The sequence below is a fragment of the Phalangium opilio genome, unplaced genomic scaffold (assembly GCF_054372755.1).
Source record: "Phalangium opilio isolate 3A_F unplaced genomic scaffold, DU_Popi_V2 ptg000031l_1, whole genome shotgun sequence".
Classification (NCBI taxonomy): Eukaryota; Metazoa; Arthropoda; class Arachnida; order Opiliones; family Phalangiidae; genus Phalangium; species Phalangium opilio.
Window position 1 is genome coordinate 13,101,974 of NW_028324158.1, and position 16,261 is coordinate 13,118,234.

General features: G+C 36.6%; 3 protein-coding genes across 3 annotated transcripts; 2 read left to right on the forward strand and 1 right to left on the reverse strand.

Annotated features, from left to right (window-relative positions):
- The first annotated feature begins 41 nt into the window (after window positions 1-41).
- Glg1 (Golgi apparatus protein 1) lies at window positions 42-7,833 on the forward strand. The gene is made up of 18 exons (XM_089870335.1): window positions 42-512; window positions 613-645; window positions 719-805; window positions 2,113-2,331; window positions 2,396-2,641; window positions 2,708-3,112; window positions 3,186-3,307; window positions 3,617-3,718; window positions 3,782-3,944; window positions 4,021-4,431; window positions 4,505-4,593; window positions 4,781-4,895; window positions 4,973-5,065; window positions 5,140-5,508; window positions 5,815-5,952; window positions 6,028-6,241; window positions 6,322-6,428; window positions 6,723-7,833. Exons 1-18 carry the CDS (start codon window positions 180-182, stop codon window positions 6,888-6,890), a joined length of 3,414 nt encoding a protein of 1,137 aa, XP_089726461.1. The 5' UTR covers window positions 42-179; the 3' UTR covers window positions 6,891-7,833.
- Window positions 7,727-9,868, reverse strand: Mettl14 (methyltransferase like 14). The gene is made up of 6 exons (XM_089870337.1): window positions 9,762-9,868; window positions 9,628-9,701; window positions 9,427-9,562; window positions 9,051-9,368; window positions 8,472-8,564; window positions 7,727-8,405 (listed from the first exon to the last, which is right to left on the reverse strand). The coding sequence occupies exons 1-6, from the start codon at window positions 9,831-9,833 to the stop codon at window positions 7,830-7,832; spliced, it is 1,269 nt and encodes a 422-aa protein (XP_089726463.1). The 5' UTR covers window positions 9,834-9,868; the 3' UTR covers window positions 7,727-7,829.
- A 377-nt stretch (window positions 9,869-10,245) lies between these two features.
- On the forward strand, window positions 10,246-16,255 carry LOC149690726 (5-phosphohydroxy-L-lysine phospho-lyase). Its single transcript, XM_089870336.1, has 11 exons — window positions 10,246-11,018; window positions 12,223-12,341; window positions 12,425-12,584; window positions 14,199-14,273; window positions 14,342-14,435; window positions 14,541-14,752; window positions 14,993-15,093; window positions 15,159-15,283; window positions 15,350-15,504; window positions 15,566-15,655; window positions 15,719-16,255. The coding sequence occupies exons 1-11, from the start codon at window positions 10,930-10,932 to the stop codon at window positions 15,993-15,995; spliced, it is 1,497 nt and encodes a 498-aa protein (XP_089726462.1). The 5' UTR covers window positions 10,246-10,929; the 3' UTR covers window positions 15,996-16,255.
- The last annotated feature ends 6 nt before the right edge of the window (window positions 16,256-16,261 follow it).

Here is a 16,261-nt window from a genome sequence, read left to right on the forward strand (position 1 = left end):
AAAGTGACGTCATCCACGATATCCGATTGTTATGCAAATTCATCACTTTTCATCGGCGGGTGTTGAAGTTATCGTGGGTTTTCCCTCGTGTTTTTAATCTAATGTTAATTAAACTATAATTACGCGGCCGTAACAGTTTATATTTTAAATTCTAATGATTAATTCCATCCGTAAATAAAATGTTAATAGAAAATAATTTAAAAATAAGGGCTGATTTGCCCTTGACAACGATGGTAATCGTGGGAATAGTCCAAGGCTTAGTGTATTTAACGTTCTTTCCAACATTGGCTTCCTCGGCTGTTGTTGCGCCCAAAAATGACAATTCCATCGGAGTTGGGCTAAATAATATTAACCGAAGTCCGGTGCAATCTTTAGACACTAATTCCAAAGTTACCGCGCCCACTTTCCTATTAGCCGAAACAAAGTCTTGCAAAGATTACATTACTAGACACTGTGAACAAACTTCGCTAACTAACAACTTTGAGGTGCTCGAATGCGTTCAAAATGTCAAGGTGAGTCCCTGTACCGCTTTATTATCTCCTTCGTATTTATTCATTGTTTGTATTTAACCGGAAAAAAAAATCAACCTATAATTTGTATTTTTTGATACAGAGAGTTAATGTGTTAAACAACCAATGTCAAAACGTGAGTTTGCCTTATGGCTAAGACCCTAAGTGTCCCAAATGTTAACTTTACAGTTTATCATAAATATAATTAGATAATTTGGAGTTATAAACACGATTTAACAAAAGATGAGAGATTTGAAGCTACAGCTAAACAAATATGTGCCAAACTATTGGTTCAGGTAGTGTTTGCATTAGCATAGTTTTAACCAGGAAGTCATACCCTTTCTTGAAAGGCATACTTGGGCCAGACTGGCCAGTTACTCAAGTGATGTGTGGGGGGCAGTGGGGTAAAAATGAGAATAATCAGGGATGCCAGATTGAAAATCTTGAACCCCCAAAAAACCGCCAATTGACATTTAGAAAAGCAGCCCAAAACTGACTAAGAACTAGACTATCCAGCCCAAAAACAAGGAAAAAAATTAATCCTGAAAATTTGGAATTAGTTTTTCTTTTAGCAATTTCAATGCATATTACATAATAACACCATTTATAGAACCCAAAAGCAAAATGAAATCATTTTATTTGATCATAAATTATAAGCTGACCAATTTCCAGCCAATATATTAGAAAAGAAGCCCAATTGGCGGCTTACCAGCCCAATATGGCATCCCATTATGGGATGAACCAAACAAGGCATTAAAAACGTCAGTTATTGCGTCACGAAAAGTGTTATGTTACAGGTGTTGCATAGTTAACTTTCCCTTCTACAGTAGAAACTGCACTACTGCAGCCTACAGGCGGTTTTTCTGGGTGGGGAGTGTTCTGAACTTTTGACTTAATGCTAAGTAAATAAGAAACGTCATAAGTTTATGAGATATGTTCTATAAGTACGACACTTCCTATACTTCATAATGCTAGAGACTTGCTGAGAGCTAGTTCGAGAATGACAAGCGAGAATTGACTACACTCGGTCTGTCCATATTCCTATTTAGTCTGACTGCGCCTCACCAGGCCACGGATGATGGGGGGGGGGTGCGTAATCTTAGAAAAATAGGCTCTCGCGGCGCTGTGGAATGGTTCAGGTCCGTGCGACGCTAGAAATGGGGGAGGAATACGCGGAACAGTGGCGGGCGGTCCACGTGATTCGTCTGCCATTTTTCCGAGTATTCCTCCCCCCTTTTTAGCGTTCTACCGGACCTGAACTGTTCCACAGTTAGCGCGCCTATTTTTCTCAGATTTCGTATCTCCCCCAATCATCCTTAACCAGGCGTCGCTTTACGAGAATCTATGACGTTTCACCTACGTCACTTTATGTCAAACTCTCAGTAACCAATGACAAACTTATGGAAGATATCTTATAAACTTATGGTAACGTGTTGTCAGCTATAAATCAAGGTGTGGAGCGAGATTACGCTCTTACCCTCTTTTACCCCACACATCGCAGTATAGGGCATATGGCTTTTGGCCCACTTCAAGAATGGGTATAAGTTCCTGTTTGAACCAACTTAATGCACGGGTGTAATACCTTGAAAATATTTGCCCGTAGCACCCAGAATGTCACGCTAAAAAGGGTGAAGAGGGCCAGTTGCTATATTGTTTAATGGAATTCACTGACAACTCGACCGAAGAGAGTTGTCAAAGTTTCTTGAAAAAAATGGAAGCTATTGTCTTTAGCGATTATCGCTTAATATACAAATTCACAACGTCCTGCCAAAGAGACATATCAGAATTTCAATGTGGAAGGCTTAATTCCGACGTTGATAATGTAAAAAATTACATTTGTAATCAACTTTGAATTCAAAATTTTTAAGTAATTTTGGGTAAAACAGGCTCCGCATAGTCAAGGCAAAACCATAGAATGTTTATCAAAAAAATCTGAAAAATTGGAGCCAGCTTGTCGGCACGAGATATTAAGAGTTGCCGAACTTCAAAGTGACGATTTCCATTTAGATCGTCCTTTATTCTTCGCTTGTCGCGATGATAGAGAGAAATTTTGTAGTCGAGTCATGTCTGGGGAAGGAAGGGTCTATCGTTGTCTAATGAGACACAAAATGGACCGCGAGATGAGTTCGGAAGTATGAAATATTTTAAACTTCCGAATTTGTTTATTATAAGAGTTTTATTTTTAACCCCTTCAAAAGTGTCGAGATAAATTGTTTCAAAGAGAGAAATTAGTCGTTCAGGACTACAAAGTCAATAGAGGATTGGCTAAAGCTTGTCGGGAAGACATTAAAATGTACCATTGTCGAGATGACACTTCGGAAAGAAGGGAATTTCGATTGGCCCAAATACTTTTATGTCTCGAAAACGCAATTAGGAAAGGGTACCCCGTCGAAGGGGAATGTCAAGCCGAGATGAAAGACCATCGTAAAGCCTTAATGGAAAATTATAAATTCACACCTGATTTGGCGTCAGCCTGCGAACAGGACATTATCAATTTCTGTAAACACTTAGAAGGGGGTGGGAAAACGATTCATTGCTTAATGGCGCACGCTAGACCGTCTAGGAAGACGGGAAACAGAATTTCTGATAAATGCCGAAGAGAAGTCAGTTTGAAATTCATTGTAGCTTTGTAGGAAGGAAACTTTGATGATTTATTTTTTTACGTTAAACAATAAGGTGGAATTATTATTGAAAGAAGTTGATATCGGGGAAAGTTGGAAGGTAGATCCTTTATTCCAAGAAGCTTGCGAACCCGTAGTTAATTCTATTTGTAACGATGTCAGTCCTGGTCAAGGACGGTAAGACCAATTAGCCTTATTCCTGATCAGCGCCATCTACCCATAGCGGTGACTTTGAGAACTACTGTAAGCGGCAAGCCAATCAGATGTCGCTAAAATCTGGTGACGTCATTTTTGGTAAGACCCGAGAGTGCCAGATAGTGACGTCACCAGATTTTAGCGACATCTGATTGGCTTGCCGCTTACAGTAGTTCTCAAAGTCGCCGCTATGGGTAGGTGGCGCTGATCAGGAATAAGGCTAATTCAATCAATCAATCGATTGAACTGAGTTTCAAATTGTTTCACTCCTTAAATTAAAAATACTCTTAGAATTTTATCGTGTTTAATGGACCACATTGACTCTCCTAATATGAGGGAAAGTTGCAAAGAGATCTTACTTCAAATTCAGTATTTTGTAGCCAGAGATTTCAAGTAATTAGGAATTAGTGATAGTTGGGGTTTAAAAGAAACTGAACTTATCGTTAAATATTATAGATTAGATTTCATGTTATACAAATCTTGCCAAAAAGACGCGGAAGTCCATTGCCACGCGAAAAAAGAGTGGCATGATAAACCCTCAAAAATGGACCCTGAACGTGGTCCAATTGTTTTACCGTGTCTTTATCGATACGCTTATCATCCAGATCAAAATGTTCGAGTACGTTACCAACCCTAGAAGATAGGTGTCCATACCTTTGTTAATTAATTAATGGTGAATGTAATTAATTAATTAGCTGGAGAAAGAATGTCTCTACGAATTAAAGCGCGTCATGAGACAACGCGCCGCGAGCGTCGACCTTCAACCCGAAATTGAGGAACCATGTTTAGGAGATCTTTCTAGGTTATGTAGCGAAAATGTCGATAGGGGACAGGAATTGACGTGTTTGCAACAAAAATTGAAGGATATTAAGAGCAAGGAATGTTTTAACGCCGTTTCAAATTATACCGAAGAAGAAGCTGAACATTTGGAGTTGAATTATCCACTTTATCGAGCTTGCGATTCGATACTTAATCTCTTTTGCAAGGAAATGAGAGCGAAAGACGTCGATCAAGGTGACTTGATCCAGTGTTTAATCACGCACAAAAACACACCCGAAATGAAGAACACGCAAAAATGTCGAGTTGCTGTTGAACATTTTCAACTGGTTTGTAATTATTTACCAAGTTATTTATTTCAAACTTTTTTCCTTCTTCACTTAATTACTTCATTATATTTAGATTACTTTGAAAGATTATCGTTTTACTTTCAAATTCAAAGAAGCGTGTAAAAAAGACGTTTTAGCCTTTTGCAAATTGGTCAAAACTAAGTTAGTCTCGCGTCTATCAGTAGTTATACCTATCCAGATATCCATGCACTAATTCAAAATGGCCGGACATCCATCCATCTTGCGTGATTGGATATCTGTGTAGGTGTAACTACTGATGATGATGGTTAAGTCAACTTCAAGGGGGACATCATTCTTTAACTTAACTTAACTTTAATTTAATCGTTAGATCGGATGTTGTAACTTGTTTAAGCGGTATCGTAACAAATGATACCTTAAGTAATAGACGTAATCGTATTTCGAAAGATTGTCGGGGTCAACTTAGAGCTGAGCTTTTACAAAGAGTAAAAACTTTAATTTATAAATTGGATCATGATTAAGTTAATTAATTAATTAATTAATTAAACTCTCCGGGTTTTAGTCTGAAAATATTTTATTAGATCCATCGTTAGACAAAGCGTGTAAAGATGATCAAAAAAAGTTTTGTCCCGATACTAACGTTGGCGAATCTCAGGTACTTGTGACGCGTTACCAGTCACCGCGTTTTGCTTCAAAGTTACGAGCGCCTTGCCCTTTCTTTAACTTTAGATGCAAGAATGTCTTAAAGATCATCAAAAGCAATTATCAATCGCTTGTCATAAGATAATTTTCAACCGCGAAAAAGTCGAAATGGTCGATAACGCGGTTGACTCTTATTTGATGCATCATTGCAAAGCGTCCATTAAAAAATTTTGTAGCGACGTTGAATTGTCGCAAGTACTTTATTGTTTGAAAGACAATAAGTTAAACACGGCCATGGAACCAATTTGTCGAAAATTAGTCATTAAAAGACTAATAGAACAAAATTTAGATTACCGATTAAATCCTCGATTAAAAAAAGCCTGCATTGACGATATACCCAAATTTTGCAGTAAAATTATTGATAAAGAGGTGCAGGATAATCTCTTCGAAGGAAAAGTAATTAAGGCCCTTAATTAGCCTTATTCCTGATCAGCGCCACCTACCCATAGCGGCGACTTTGAGAACTACTATAAGCGGCAAGCCAACCAGATGTCGCTAAAATCTGGTGACGTCATTTTTGGTAAGACCCCGTGAGTGCCCGTCAGTGACGTCACCAGATTTTAGTGACTTCTGGTTGGCTTGCCGCTTATAGTAGTTCTCAAAGTCGCCGCTATGGGTAGGTGGCGCTGATCAGGAATAAGGCTAATTACGCGATTTGAGTAGTTACGGGGGGTTTAATTAGATACTCGTTAAACGTTTCAGGTAATCGCTTGTTTAAAAAAAGAATACAGGAAAAATAGATTATCGCAAATGTGCGATGTTGAAGTTATGAGCGTCATGAGAGACTCCGGTTGGGATGTCCAACTTGACGCCGTTTTGGTCAAAGCTTGTTCCGAAGAAGTATACCGTTATTAATTAATTAATTACTTAGCGATGTAATTAATTAATTAATACGTTTAATTGCGCGCCACACAGATTCACGAGAAATGTCGCGACGAAGGCGACAAAGAGGAATGTTTAAAAATGAAATTCCAAGAAAAGGCAATCTCAAATGAAGCGTGTAGAAAAGAATTAGCGCGTTATATCTTTGAAGGAAAGGCGGATATACATTCTGATCCTTTATTATATCGAGTTTGCGTACAAGATTTGAAACATTATTGTTCCGACGTTCCTGCTGGTCATGGACGACGTAAATTAGTCTATTAATTAATTTACAATTAATTAACTAATTAATAATTTCATCCGTTTTTCTTCATATTACTTTTGCAGAGTTATCTTGTTTATTAGCAACAGTCGAATCAGGCAGCGCTACTTTAACAGTAGAATGCAAAACTACTTTATCAAAAAGAATGGAGATGTTCGAATACGCGGCCCAAGTAATTACCATTAATCTCTTAATTTAATTTAATTGGCCATATGTCTAATCAGCGCCACTAGCGGATGGTCTGAAAACTACTCCCATAGAGTCTAGGTATATTTAAGAGGGTTTGCAGAATCATAGCCAGGTGGCTCGAACGCCGCGCCATCTGACGGAAATTCTGCAAACCCGCTTAAATATACCTAGACTCTATGGGAGTAGTTTTCAGACCATCCGCTAGTGGCGCTGATTAGACATATGGCCAATTTAAAGGGTAAGTAATCTTCAATGAATGAACGAACGAATGTATCAGGTATCTCCAGCTGAATCAGTTGAGGAACTTTTACGTCAAGTTGTCGATTCTCCGGCCCGTAATTACTTCATTGTTGTAGCTCTGGCATTTTTTGGTATCATTTTTATCGGGGGATTGTTTTGTGGGCGTATTTCGAGACACGTACCGTCGAGTACCAAAAACAAATAACCGCAGCATTTAATATTGACAATTACCAACAACAAACCATGAAATGTTCATCCAAAAAAAAAAACAAGCAAAGATTTATTAAAGAAAAATATAATATCACCAAAAAAATAAAAAACAAATACAGGCTTATCATGGGACCATCTCTAGTCAAGGTTTGAGCGCATTTAAGCCTATTTAGGCCAACTGAACATTTTTCCCATGGAAAAAAGAAGTAAAAACCCTTGGAAATTGATCAATTTACAAAGAGATTACCTGAAAACGACTGATAATTGATGGATTAAGCGAAAAATTCCTAATTTGAGTTTGACGAGATGCCATAATTAATAATAATATTAATACCACGAGTTTATATATAACGATGAAAACAAACTTTAGGTGCGAAAAATTATAAAGGGAAACTTAACACACGCGTCGAAGAAATCAAATTTGAATTGGTTATTAAATATTAACTTCTCTTGAGAGTAAATTATAAACTGGACGTGTTTTTGTGTCAGTTAATCAGCGCAGTTTGTTTTTCCGTCATTATTATTATTTTGGCCTAATTATTAATTAATTAATAATTTAGCTTATTTCATATGCTTCAGGAAATCTTAATAATAATATTCTTAACTTAATTTTTGAGCCCAACTTCTTATAGAAAGAAAGAAACTAATGAATTTTTTAGTCTTAAACGCTGTAAATTAAATAATTAATTATAGCTTAATCTTTTGCAACCCTCGCGATAAATTTATTGTTAAAAAAACAAACAAACAAACAAATATATATGTATTATTATTATTATTGTTTTACGTAACTTTATTTCTTAACATAAAAATGATCTGAAATCAATGCAGCAATTAAGCATCTTTGAAAAAAATCATTTTATTGAAAATTTTACACGAAAGTTTATTAGTTTTCACGTACATTATTTAGTTTTAATTGTAATAAAATGATGTTTAATTAACGTCCGCGTCCTCTACCTCTTCCCCCGAATCCTTTACCCCTTCCCCCAGCCCCCCTTGATGACCCACTGCCCCCAGCGGCGCTCCCTTTTCCTTTAGGAGGCGGAGATTTGGGTCTTAACGCTTCGATACGTTCGGTACACCCTGTCAAATAATCCTGGGGTCCCTTATTAAAATAACCATTAAAAGTCTCGGAATTAAAGTTACTATTGGTCAACTCGGGTCCAATTGATAACCAACCCGGTCTGATTGTGGTATCATGTCCAAAGATATGCAACCTACGTCTTCCTAGACAAAAATGTTCTATAATGTGAAATATCTCTTCGGGTTTTTCTAAACTTCCATAAGGTGGTTCTTCCGCGATTATTAGGTCAATGTCTACATTAGCGTGGATGAAATCTCCGTCAGTACTACGTCGTACTGTTCCTTTAATCCCCATTAAACAATGTTCCTTGGTACGTTGGAATATAGCTTTAGGTTCCAAGTTTTTTGTTCCCGTGTTGGTTGGATTTTTAATGTTTGTTTTAATCCAGCAAATATCTTCGCAACGTCTGAAACCCCATTTTCTTAAGCACTAATTAAAGGAAAATTAATTAATTATTATTTAAGATTTTAATTAGTTTTAGTCTGGTTTATGTACTTGTCTCCCTAAATCAAGACCATCAGATGAACCACACCATAAAAATAGAAATGATCTCGGTGCAGCAACTTCCTCAATGTCTATTTTCATTATCTAATTAATTTAAAAATTAAATGCGGTGAGTAATTGGCCTTATTCCTGATCAACGCCACCGAGGCGTAGCGGCGACTTTTGGAACTATAATAATACGGTAGCCAATTACAGGTGGCGGTGGAGTCGATGGATCCTAGCCAAGGCTTAACAAGCGATATGGTTTCAAAAGCATTAAAAGTTGATTTTACCTTTCTTATTCTGTCTAATATTATGAAATAAGACTTTCGGAGTAAGTTTTCATTCGATTTTGGTCTATTTGGAGATTATTAGGTTAATAATAATTAGTTAAAACGTGTTTTTTGAAGTTGAAGCGGTAATAATCAAAACATAGAAAATAACAGATCTCCATCAGAGTCCATCGACTCCAGCGCCACCTCTGATTGGCTACCGTATTATTATAGTTCCAAAAGTCGCCGCTACGCCTCGGTGGCGTTGATCAGGAATAAGGCCAATTAAGTTTAATATTTATTTTATTTAATATCTTACGTCCTCCCATGACCAAAACTGCATGTTTGTGACCCCTTGACTCCTCTGGTATTCTTCCAAGGGTGGTTCAACTAATATGACATCAAATTGGGAGTTTAATTCACGCAGATCAAATGTTTTGACGTCACATTTGAGGTACATTGGGGGCGTGGCTGTTTTCGCGATCAGATCGTCTTTCAATCTGATTAGTTCTTTTAGTTTTGGGTATTCTTCAAATCGGTCAGCTAAGCCAACGTCACGGATAAAGTTTTGTGGCCTTTGACCAGTATCAACAAAGTGTTGGCAGTAATCATTATGGGGGTTGGCACTTTGAGTTCCCTGATACGTTTAAATATTGATTAGTTTAATATTTAACCAGGAAATTAATTTTAATTACTTTTAAAAAGGTACTGGAATCTTTATAAGTATGAACTTCTCCTTCAAGAGCAATTTCACTCTTTAAACTTTCAATATTCGCTTCCAAATTTGTTTCCTCCGATTGTTTAGGCTCTTCTTCTTTCGTGGTAGTATCCCTTTATAGTTTAATCAAGATTAATTTAACTTAATTAAGGCTATTAAAAGTGACAAACGCGCTTACTTGGCTTGTTTCGGAGATGCATTGTCACTGGTTCCCAATATTTCCCTCAAATTTTCGACGCTTTCGGCCCCAAACTATAGGAGATTAAAGTTTAGTTCCTATTTAAATCAAATTTAATCACGATTAAAACTTACTTGTTTAGCCAATAAAAGCCTCCTTTTCCTCGATTTTTCCCGCAAAGAATTTAATTTCCCAGTCTCCTCCATCTTTTCGCGGAATTTTGACAACTTTTTCTATTTAATTTACCCGCGTTCTAAATAGATGGCGATACCTGCGTTATTAAACCTAATTTGCATATCAAATTACCATTTTTTCTCTATTTTAATTAAGTAAAAATCACATCCTAAAATTAAATATTCACGTTTACAAATATTTGAAACAACCCCTGTCAATTAATTAATTAATAATTAATTCATAATTTTTTATTTTTAAAATGTCATTGGAATAGTTCCAAAGCTTCAACATAGATGGCGCCAGTGCACCCAATAACTAATAGTATATAAGGGGGCTAATGATTTTCAAATTATCTTGTCTGTCCATAAACATCGCGCGTAAATTAAAATACAATTTATTTTCTAATTCATAATTTTAAGTTTAATCATGTTACAATGATTACATTTCATCAGTGTTCATTAATTTTATTATTCAATTACACTTTCGTCTAAAAACAAAGCCACGTGGTGTTGTTTTTTGGCGTTTATCAAAAGATTGTATATGCAAATTATTTCTCAAAACTAGTTTTGTACAGCTGTAAAGAATGGAAGCACGTATATGTTTAGTACAGATGTATTCTAGGTTTTGTAATCGCTATTGATAGGGGCTGGAAACACATCTCATTAGCATAAACTCATTAACTTAGTTTTTCCGGATTAGGCTGGTTTCCGTGGCCGTATTATTGACGTTTATCATTTTCTACAAACCGAAAATTGATCTGTTTCCTTTCTCCCTAGATTATTTCTAAATTATGCTTGTCTAATGAAATGGCTCATTTCCAAAAATAAATAAAACTTATGACACTCGCCCTTTAACCCTATTAATGCGGTGCCCTATGTGGTTGGTTGTGGAAGTTTCGTGACGTCACTAGTGCTGCAATAGAGAGAAAGGGGGGAGAGCGCGACGTTTCTCCCGCCGTTTGTCAGCGCGCGTGCTATTGCGGCTTCACAGCTGAGCGTTAACATCAGCCTGAATCGGATCGTCCCGTCGTCGCTCGCGCTTTCGGAGCGAAACCCACGCGGCTCTATCCCGTTTTAATTGTTTAACCGTTAATTAGAAAATAATTAAATAACTTAAATTTAACTTAAAATGTCCCAAAATGAATGTCATAGCGACAGCGATGTAAAGGAAGAGTTACCTAGAGACGAAACATTAAGATTGCGTAAAACATTTATTGGGTGAGTTCCAAATTTCCAAGGGATTCCGTGTATCTTTTTTAATGTGTTAAAATTTATTCCTCAATTTCTATAATACTTTCCATGTAAATTATTGTACGCGTGCATAAATACGATTGTCTAACCTTGGAAAAAATTTTAATGTGAAAACTTTAATTAAGCGAGTAATATATCATTTATAATATAAGAATTTTTTTGACAACCCGTTCTCGGAATAGATGAAACCTTTTTAATGTAAAGCAGGTTTTGCCTATGGATGGTTTTTCAACGTACCTAATTATATAGAAGCAAAATTTCCCGAGGGAGTTAAAGATAAAATACTTAAACTCTATTAACCAATCAAAATGTTCATCTAATAATTGAACCATAAAGCAGCAGGGACACTTTTTTTGTGTAACAATCCATCAATAAATCAATTCGACACCTAAGCTAGCAATTTCGTATATATTTTGGGAATTGATTCCCTCGCCCCGCCCCCTTTTTTCCGGGTTGGTTTGGACACAAATTGACCCAGAAAGTGTTTCTATATACATGTACACGTAGGCATGACCTTCAGATATAAACATACTAACTGCACGCATCATCATTATCGTGTCGTTTACACTTATAGCAACTGCGAACGTAAAATCGAAACTTTACTAGACCTAAAGTCGACTTTTTATTTTTCATTTATGGCGGGAATTTTTAGTCTTTTCAATAAATGGGCTAGAGAAAATTCCCACGCCCCCCCCCCCTCTATCTCGCTCACCATTAGCTTCAGTGCAGTGTTGTCAGACCATCTGTGATTCAAGCTGAACTGCTAGCCTTTCTCTCTCTGCAATCTCTTGACATAGATATGTTTACTATATCTATGTCTCTTGACTCACCAACGGCCTGGCAACACTGGGGGACCGACAAAACCATCTTTAGTTGAAACTATGATTTAGTAGCTTAAACTCTCTATTTCGAAATCGAGAAAAAATTGTTTGTTTAAAGATAAACATTAATTATCACTAAACAAACATGTTTTAAATATGTCAATTGTTTTATCTTTGACAAAGAGGAAGAACCTCTCTCCGTTTTTTATTGTTTCTTTTCCCGCATTCTAATAGATTTCTTATCAATTAAGGGCCTCCATACATAATCTGTTCAACTCTCTTTAATCACGTGATTCGATGGCATATTTTTAGAAGATATTAAAAAAAATATTATTTAACTTCATTTCTAGGGGTTCTTGTACGCTCTTTTTCAAATCGAACCCCATAAAAATCGTTAGGGGCAAAGGTCAATATATGTACGATGAAAAAGGTCAAAGATACTTGGATTGCATTAATAACGTCGCGCATGGTAAATTATCAATTGTTGTTAAATAATTGATAAAATTATTAAAGAGGATGAAGTCAAGTTGTCTATTTGTTTATTTTTTTCAGTGGGACACTGTCACCCGCATGTCGTAGCCGCCGGTTCGAGACAAATGGCGAATTTAAGCACAAACAGTCGTTACTTGCACGATAACTTGGTCATGTACGCCCAAAGACTGGCCAGTTATTTCCCTAATCAACTTTCAGTCTGTTATTTCGTCAATTCGGGGTAAAAATACAAGTTTTTTTTTATTTTTTTTTTTAAATAATCCCATTGAAAATCAGGCATCACTAATAATATAATAATATCAACAACGATCGACTCATCTTGACCTTTTAACCCCTACTCTGTCGAAAACACGATACCGCGTCTCTTTTTTCGACAAGTGTCCTTCATTTTTCCAAAAACGTTTTTATCTTTCGCTAAACAACAGAAACGAAACTGTTATCAAAACGACCATACACCGCCAAATTCCGAGGGGTAAACCACTCTGAAGGGATTATTTTTCAAATATAGTGGACATGGGGTCACCCATCGTCAGGTGTGATTTACCCCTCGTCCACTTCACTTTGTATCGGACTCTCTCACTCTACCTAAATTCGTTCCAAACTCAGCCCCCTAGAGTTTATTATTCTCCCAGGGATACATACACCTACTAGGAATCATTACGTAGTAGTGACGTATAGTACTCAAACCCGACGTATAGAAACTATGGAAATGGGATATGGGGGGGGGGACACGATTATTCCTATTAACTATATGCATTCCCGACGAAAAGTATAGCGGTAATGTGTTTTTAAAAGATACATCGGAGGCTTTAGAATTTTTACAGCTTTTGAGGTTTTGTATAAGTTTATCATTTGAACGGAGATTTGTAAATTAAATTTAAGGTTTTTGTTGAACGTTTATCTTAATGGAACAACAAAAATAGATTGTATTTCTTTTATCAAAGATATTTTTACGTCAAAGAGATTAAAAGATTACCTTAATCGCAAATATAATTGTTTTGACGGTGCACATTGACGTAAATGAGAATTATATCTATTTTTTAAACGTTTAGCATGAATCTATATAACTATGAATATACAGCTGCGTTACGCTGTCTAACCTCTCGATAAGGTTTGGGCGGGGCTTAGCGAAAGGAGACATCAGTCACGTGCCTGCTAGAGTTAGGAGCGGGAGAAGGGAGGGGGAGTCCGGGGTTGTGTAAATTCGAAACGTCACTTCCTCTTGTCTCGTGATTGGCTACTAGAGCTACGCAAAACGCGTCAAAGCTAGTAGGGTAACACCTAAACCAAATCGACATGATAGAAAGGGCATATGATAGAGCTGTATATTCATAGTTATATAGATTCATGGTTTAGATAAAGTTTCCCGTTTTGGTAAAAACTGGTTTTATTCAGGGACTGGATTTAAAGGCTTATGATAATCTATTTTGAAATCAAGCTCAAACATCGAAGGTCATTTATAATTAACGAAAAGGGTTTTCGGTCGACACACTAAAATCCAATTTTCTCAAAATTGGCTTGAGATATCTCTACCAAATTTTGTGCAAATATACTACTAATTAGTACATATACATTAGTTATCGCGGTTAAGTAATCGGCTAATTAGTTTAGGAGAAATTAAATATATTAAATCAACTTGTCGCTAATGTTATTTCTATGGGCGTGACTGAGGATATACATTTAAAGTCATTTTTTTCTGGGAATTGCCGCGGGTTAGGGTTACGAAATTTTAACCAGAGATGACCCAGATTATGACAAATCTTTGGGTTATAGTAATTAATGAATATGTTAATTAGTTTAAGAGATTTTAATTATTTAAAATATATCTTTGTAGATCAGAAGCGAATGATTTAGCCTTAAGATTATCTCGCGCACATACAGGCCATAAAGACCTCATCGTTTTAGATGGGTAATTACTTAAATTACCGTAATTATTCTTAATTACCCGCTGACATTTTTAATGTATTAAACCGTCAGAGCTTATCACGGCCACCTTACTTCCATGACTGACATCAGCCCGTACAAATTCTTGAAAATGAAAAACGGCCGACAGAAAAACTGGGTTCACGTGGTGAATGAATTACTCTTGTTAACCACTAACCTTTGACCTCCCCCCCATCCCATAATCGACGCGTACGTCATATGTACCAACCGTGGCCTCATTGTGTACAAATAGGCCCCTTTGCCTTGCTCTTACCGGGGAATGTACCAGAGATCCGAACTTGGTGACGCCGCCGATTTGGGACAGTTGTACGCCGACGAAGTCAAGAAACTTATTGACACCGCTCACTCCAAAGGACGAAAGATTGCCGGCTTTCTAGCTGAGTCCATGATCAGTTGCGGCGGACAAGTAGTGTTACCGGACAATTACTTGAAAAATGTTTACAAGTACGTTAATAGACCTATTCCATTTATGACTTACGGAGGTACCCTGCCCTGGCGCCAAGTTCACTACACGCTTAGGGAGGGTAGCCGACTAGGGGTTCTTCTTGGCGCCAGGGATATAACACAAGACGTCGTCCAACCCTTATGTTGTTTGAGCACTTCTTTTCTTGAATTAATGGAAAGAAACACGGTCTACACTCAAAATATTACAAGTACCTTATCTTAGAATTGCAATCAATACAGATATGTCCGAGAAGCGGGCGGAGTTTGCATCGCGGATGAAGTTCAAACTGGTTTTGGTCGAATTGGAAGCCATATGTGGGCGTTCCAACAATACGGCGATGGTATTGTTCTCTATAGATTGACGCGTGTTTAATTAGCTAAAATAATTAATTTTAATTAATTAAAGACTTAGTCCCCGATATCGTCTGTCTCGGGAAACCAATTGGTAATGGTCACCCGGTAGCTGCTGTTATAACAACAATAGAAATCGCCCGTAGTTTCGAAGACCTCGGAATCGAATATTTCAATACTGTACGTTAATTTAAATTTTTACCGGGAAAACCATTTTCACTCGCTGTTAATATCAGTGAATTGCAGTACGGTGGCAATCCGGTGTCGTTGGCAATAACCAGCGCTGTCCTTGACGTCGTCGAAAAGGAAAACTTACGCGATAATGCAATTGCAATTGGCAATTACTTGACAAACGCTCTGATTGATTTAATGCCCAGGCATCCACTTGTTGGCGATGTTAGGTAATTAATTATTAATTAAAGTAGTTAAGATTTAAGTTAATTAATTAATCATCGTTAAAAGGGGGAAAGGTATGTTTATCGGAATTGACTTAGTGAGAAATCAAAAAACGAAAGAACCCGCGATTACCGAAGCGGAACACGTAATTAAATTGTAAAGTCATTACTTCCGTTAATTAACTTTATGTTAATTTGTTTCTATTTAATTATTATATAGAATGAAGCAACGATATATTTTAATTAGTACCGAAGGAAAATATGGTAATGTTTTAAAATTCAAACCACCCATGGTTTTTAATATGGAAGACGCCCGAGTATTAGTCAAAGCTTTGGACGAAGTTTTATCGGAAGTAGAAGATACTTCCGGTTTGAGTCATCTCGTTTCCGAGAAATTATCCATAAATGGTAATCATTCTGACGCCAATACAAATATCTCCTCTAATCAATCGAAGAATCTGGACAAAACGTCGATTAGTTTAGTGGCCAGTTCTTGACCGTTCTAGTACAGAGGTCAAGATACTTCTATTTCTACGCAACTCCATGCAATGCTTATTTTAAAATAAATAAATAAATAAACAAATAAACAAATAATACGCGCAAAAGTAAATAACTTTTTAATAAGTAAGTATAACCAATAATAACAATCAATATAATAATATCTTGTTGAAGTTTTTTCAAGTTTAAATTTAAAAACGAAAAATCATGGTTGAAGTTTTATTTTTGTCTATTAAATATATTACTTAAAAAAAAGAAATTGAAA

Coding starts and splice junctions, on each gene's coding strand:
- Mettl14 (XM_089870337.1), bottom strand. CDS start 9,833: ATGGAGGAGACTGGGAAATTAAATTCTTTGCGGGAAAAATCGAGGAAA. Junction 9,702..9,761: donor GGCTTTTATTGGCTAAACAA/GTAAGTTTTAAT, acceptor AATCTCCTATAG/TTTGGGGCCGAAAGCGTCGA. Junction 9,563..9,627: donor GCATCTCCGAAACAAGCCAA/GTAAGCGCGTTT, acceptor TAAACTATAAAG/GGATACTACCACGAAAGAAG.
- LOC149690726 (XM_089870336.1), top strand. CDS start 10,930: ATGTCCCAAAATGAATGTCATAGCGACAGCGATGTAAAGGAAGAGTTA. Junction 15,094..15,158: donor GTTCCAACAATACGGCGATG/GTATTGTTCTCT, acceptor AATTAATTAAAG/ACTTAGTCCCCGATATCGTC. Junction 15,505..15,565: donor CCACTTGTTGGCGATGTTAG/GTAATTAATTAT, acceptor CATCGTTAAAAG/GGGGAAAGGTATGTTTATCG.
- Glg1 (XM_089870335.1), top strand. CDS start 180: ATGTTAATAGAAAATAATTTAAAAATAAGGGCTGATTTGCCCTTGACA. Junction 513..612: donor AATGCGTTCAAAATGTCAAG/GTGAGTCCCTGT, acceptor TTTTTGATACAG/AGAGTTAATGTGTTAAACAA. Junction 4,432..4,504: donor CTGTTGAACATTTTCAACTG/GTTTGTAATTAT, acceptor CATTATATTTAG/ATTACTTTGAAAGATTATCG.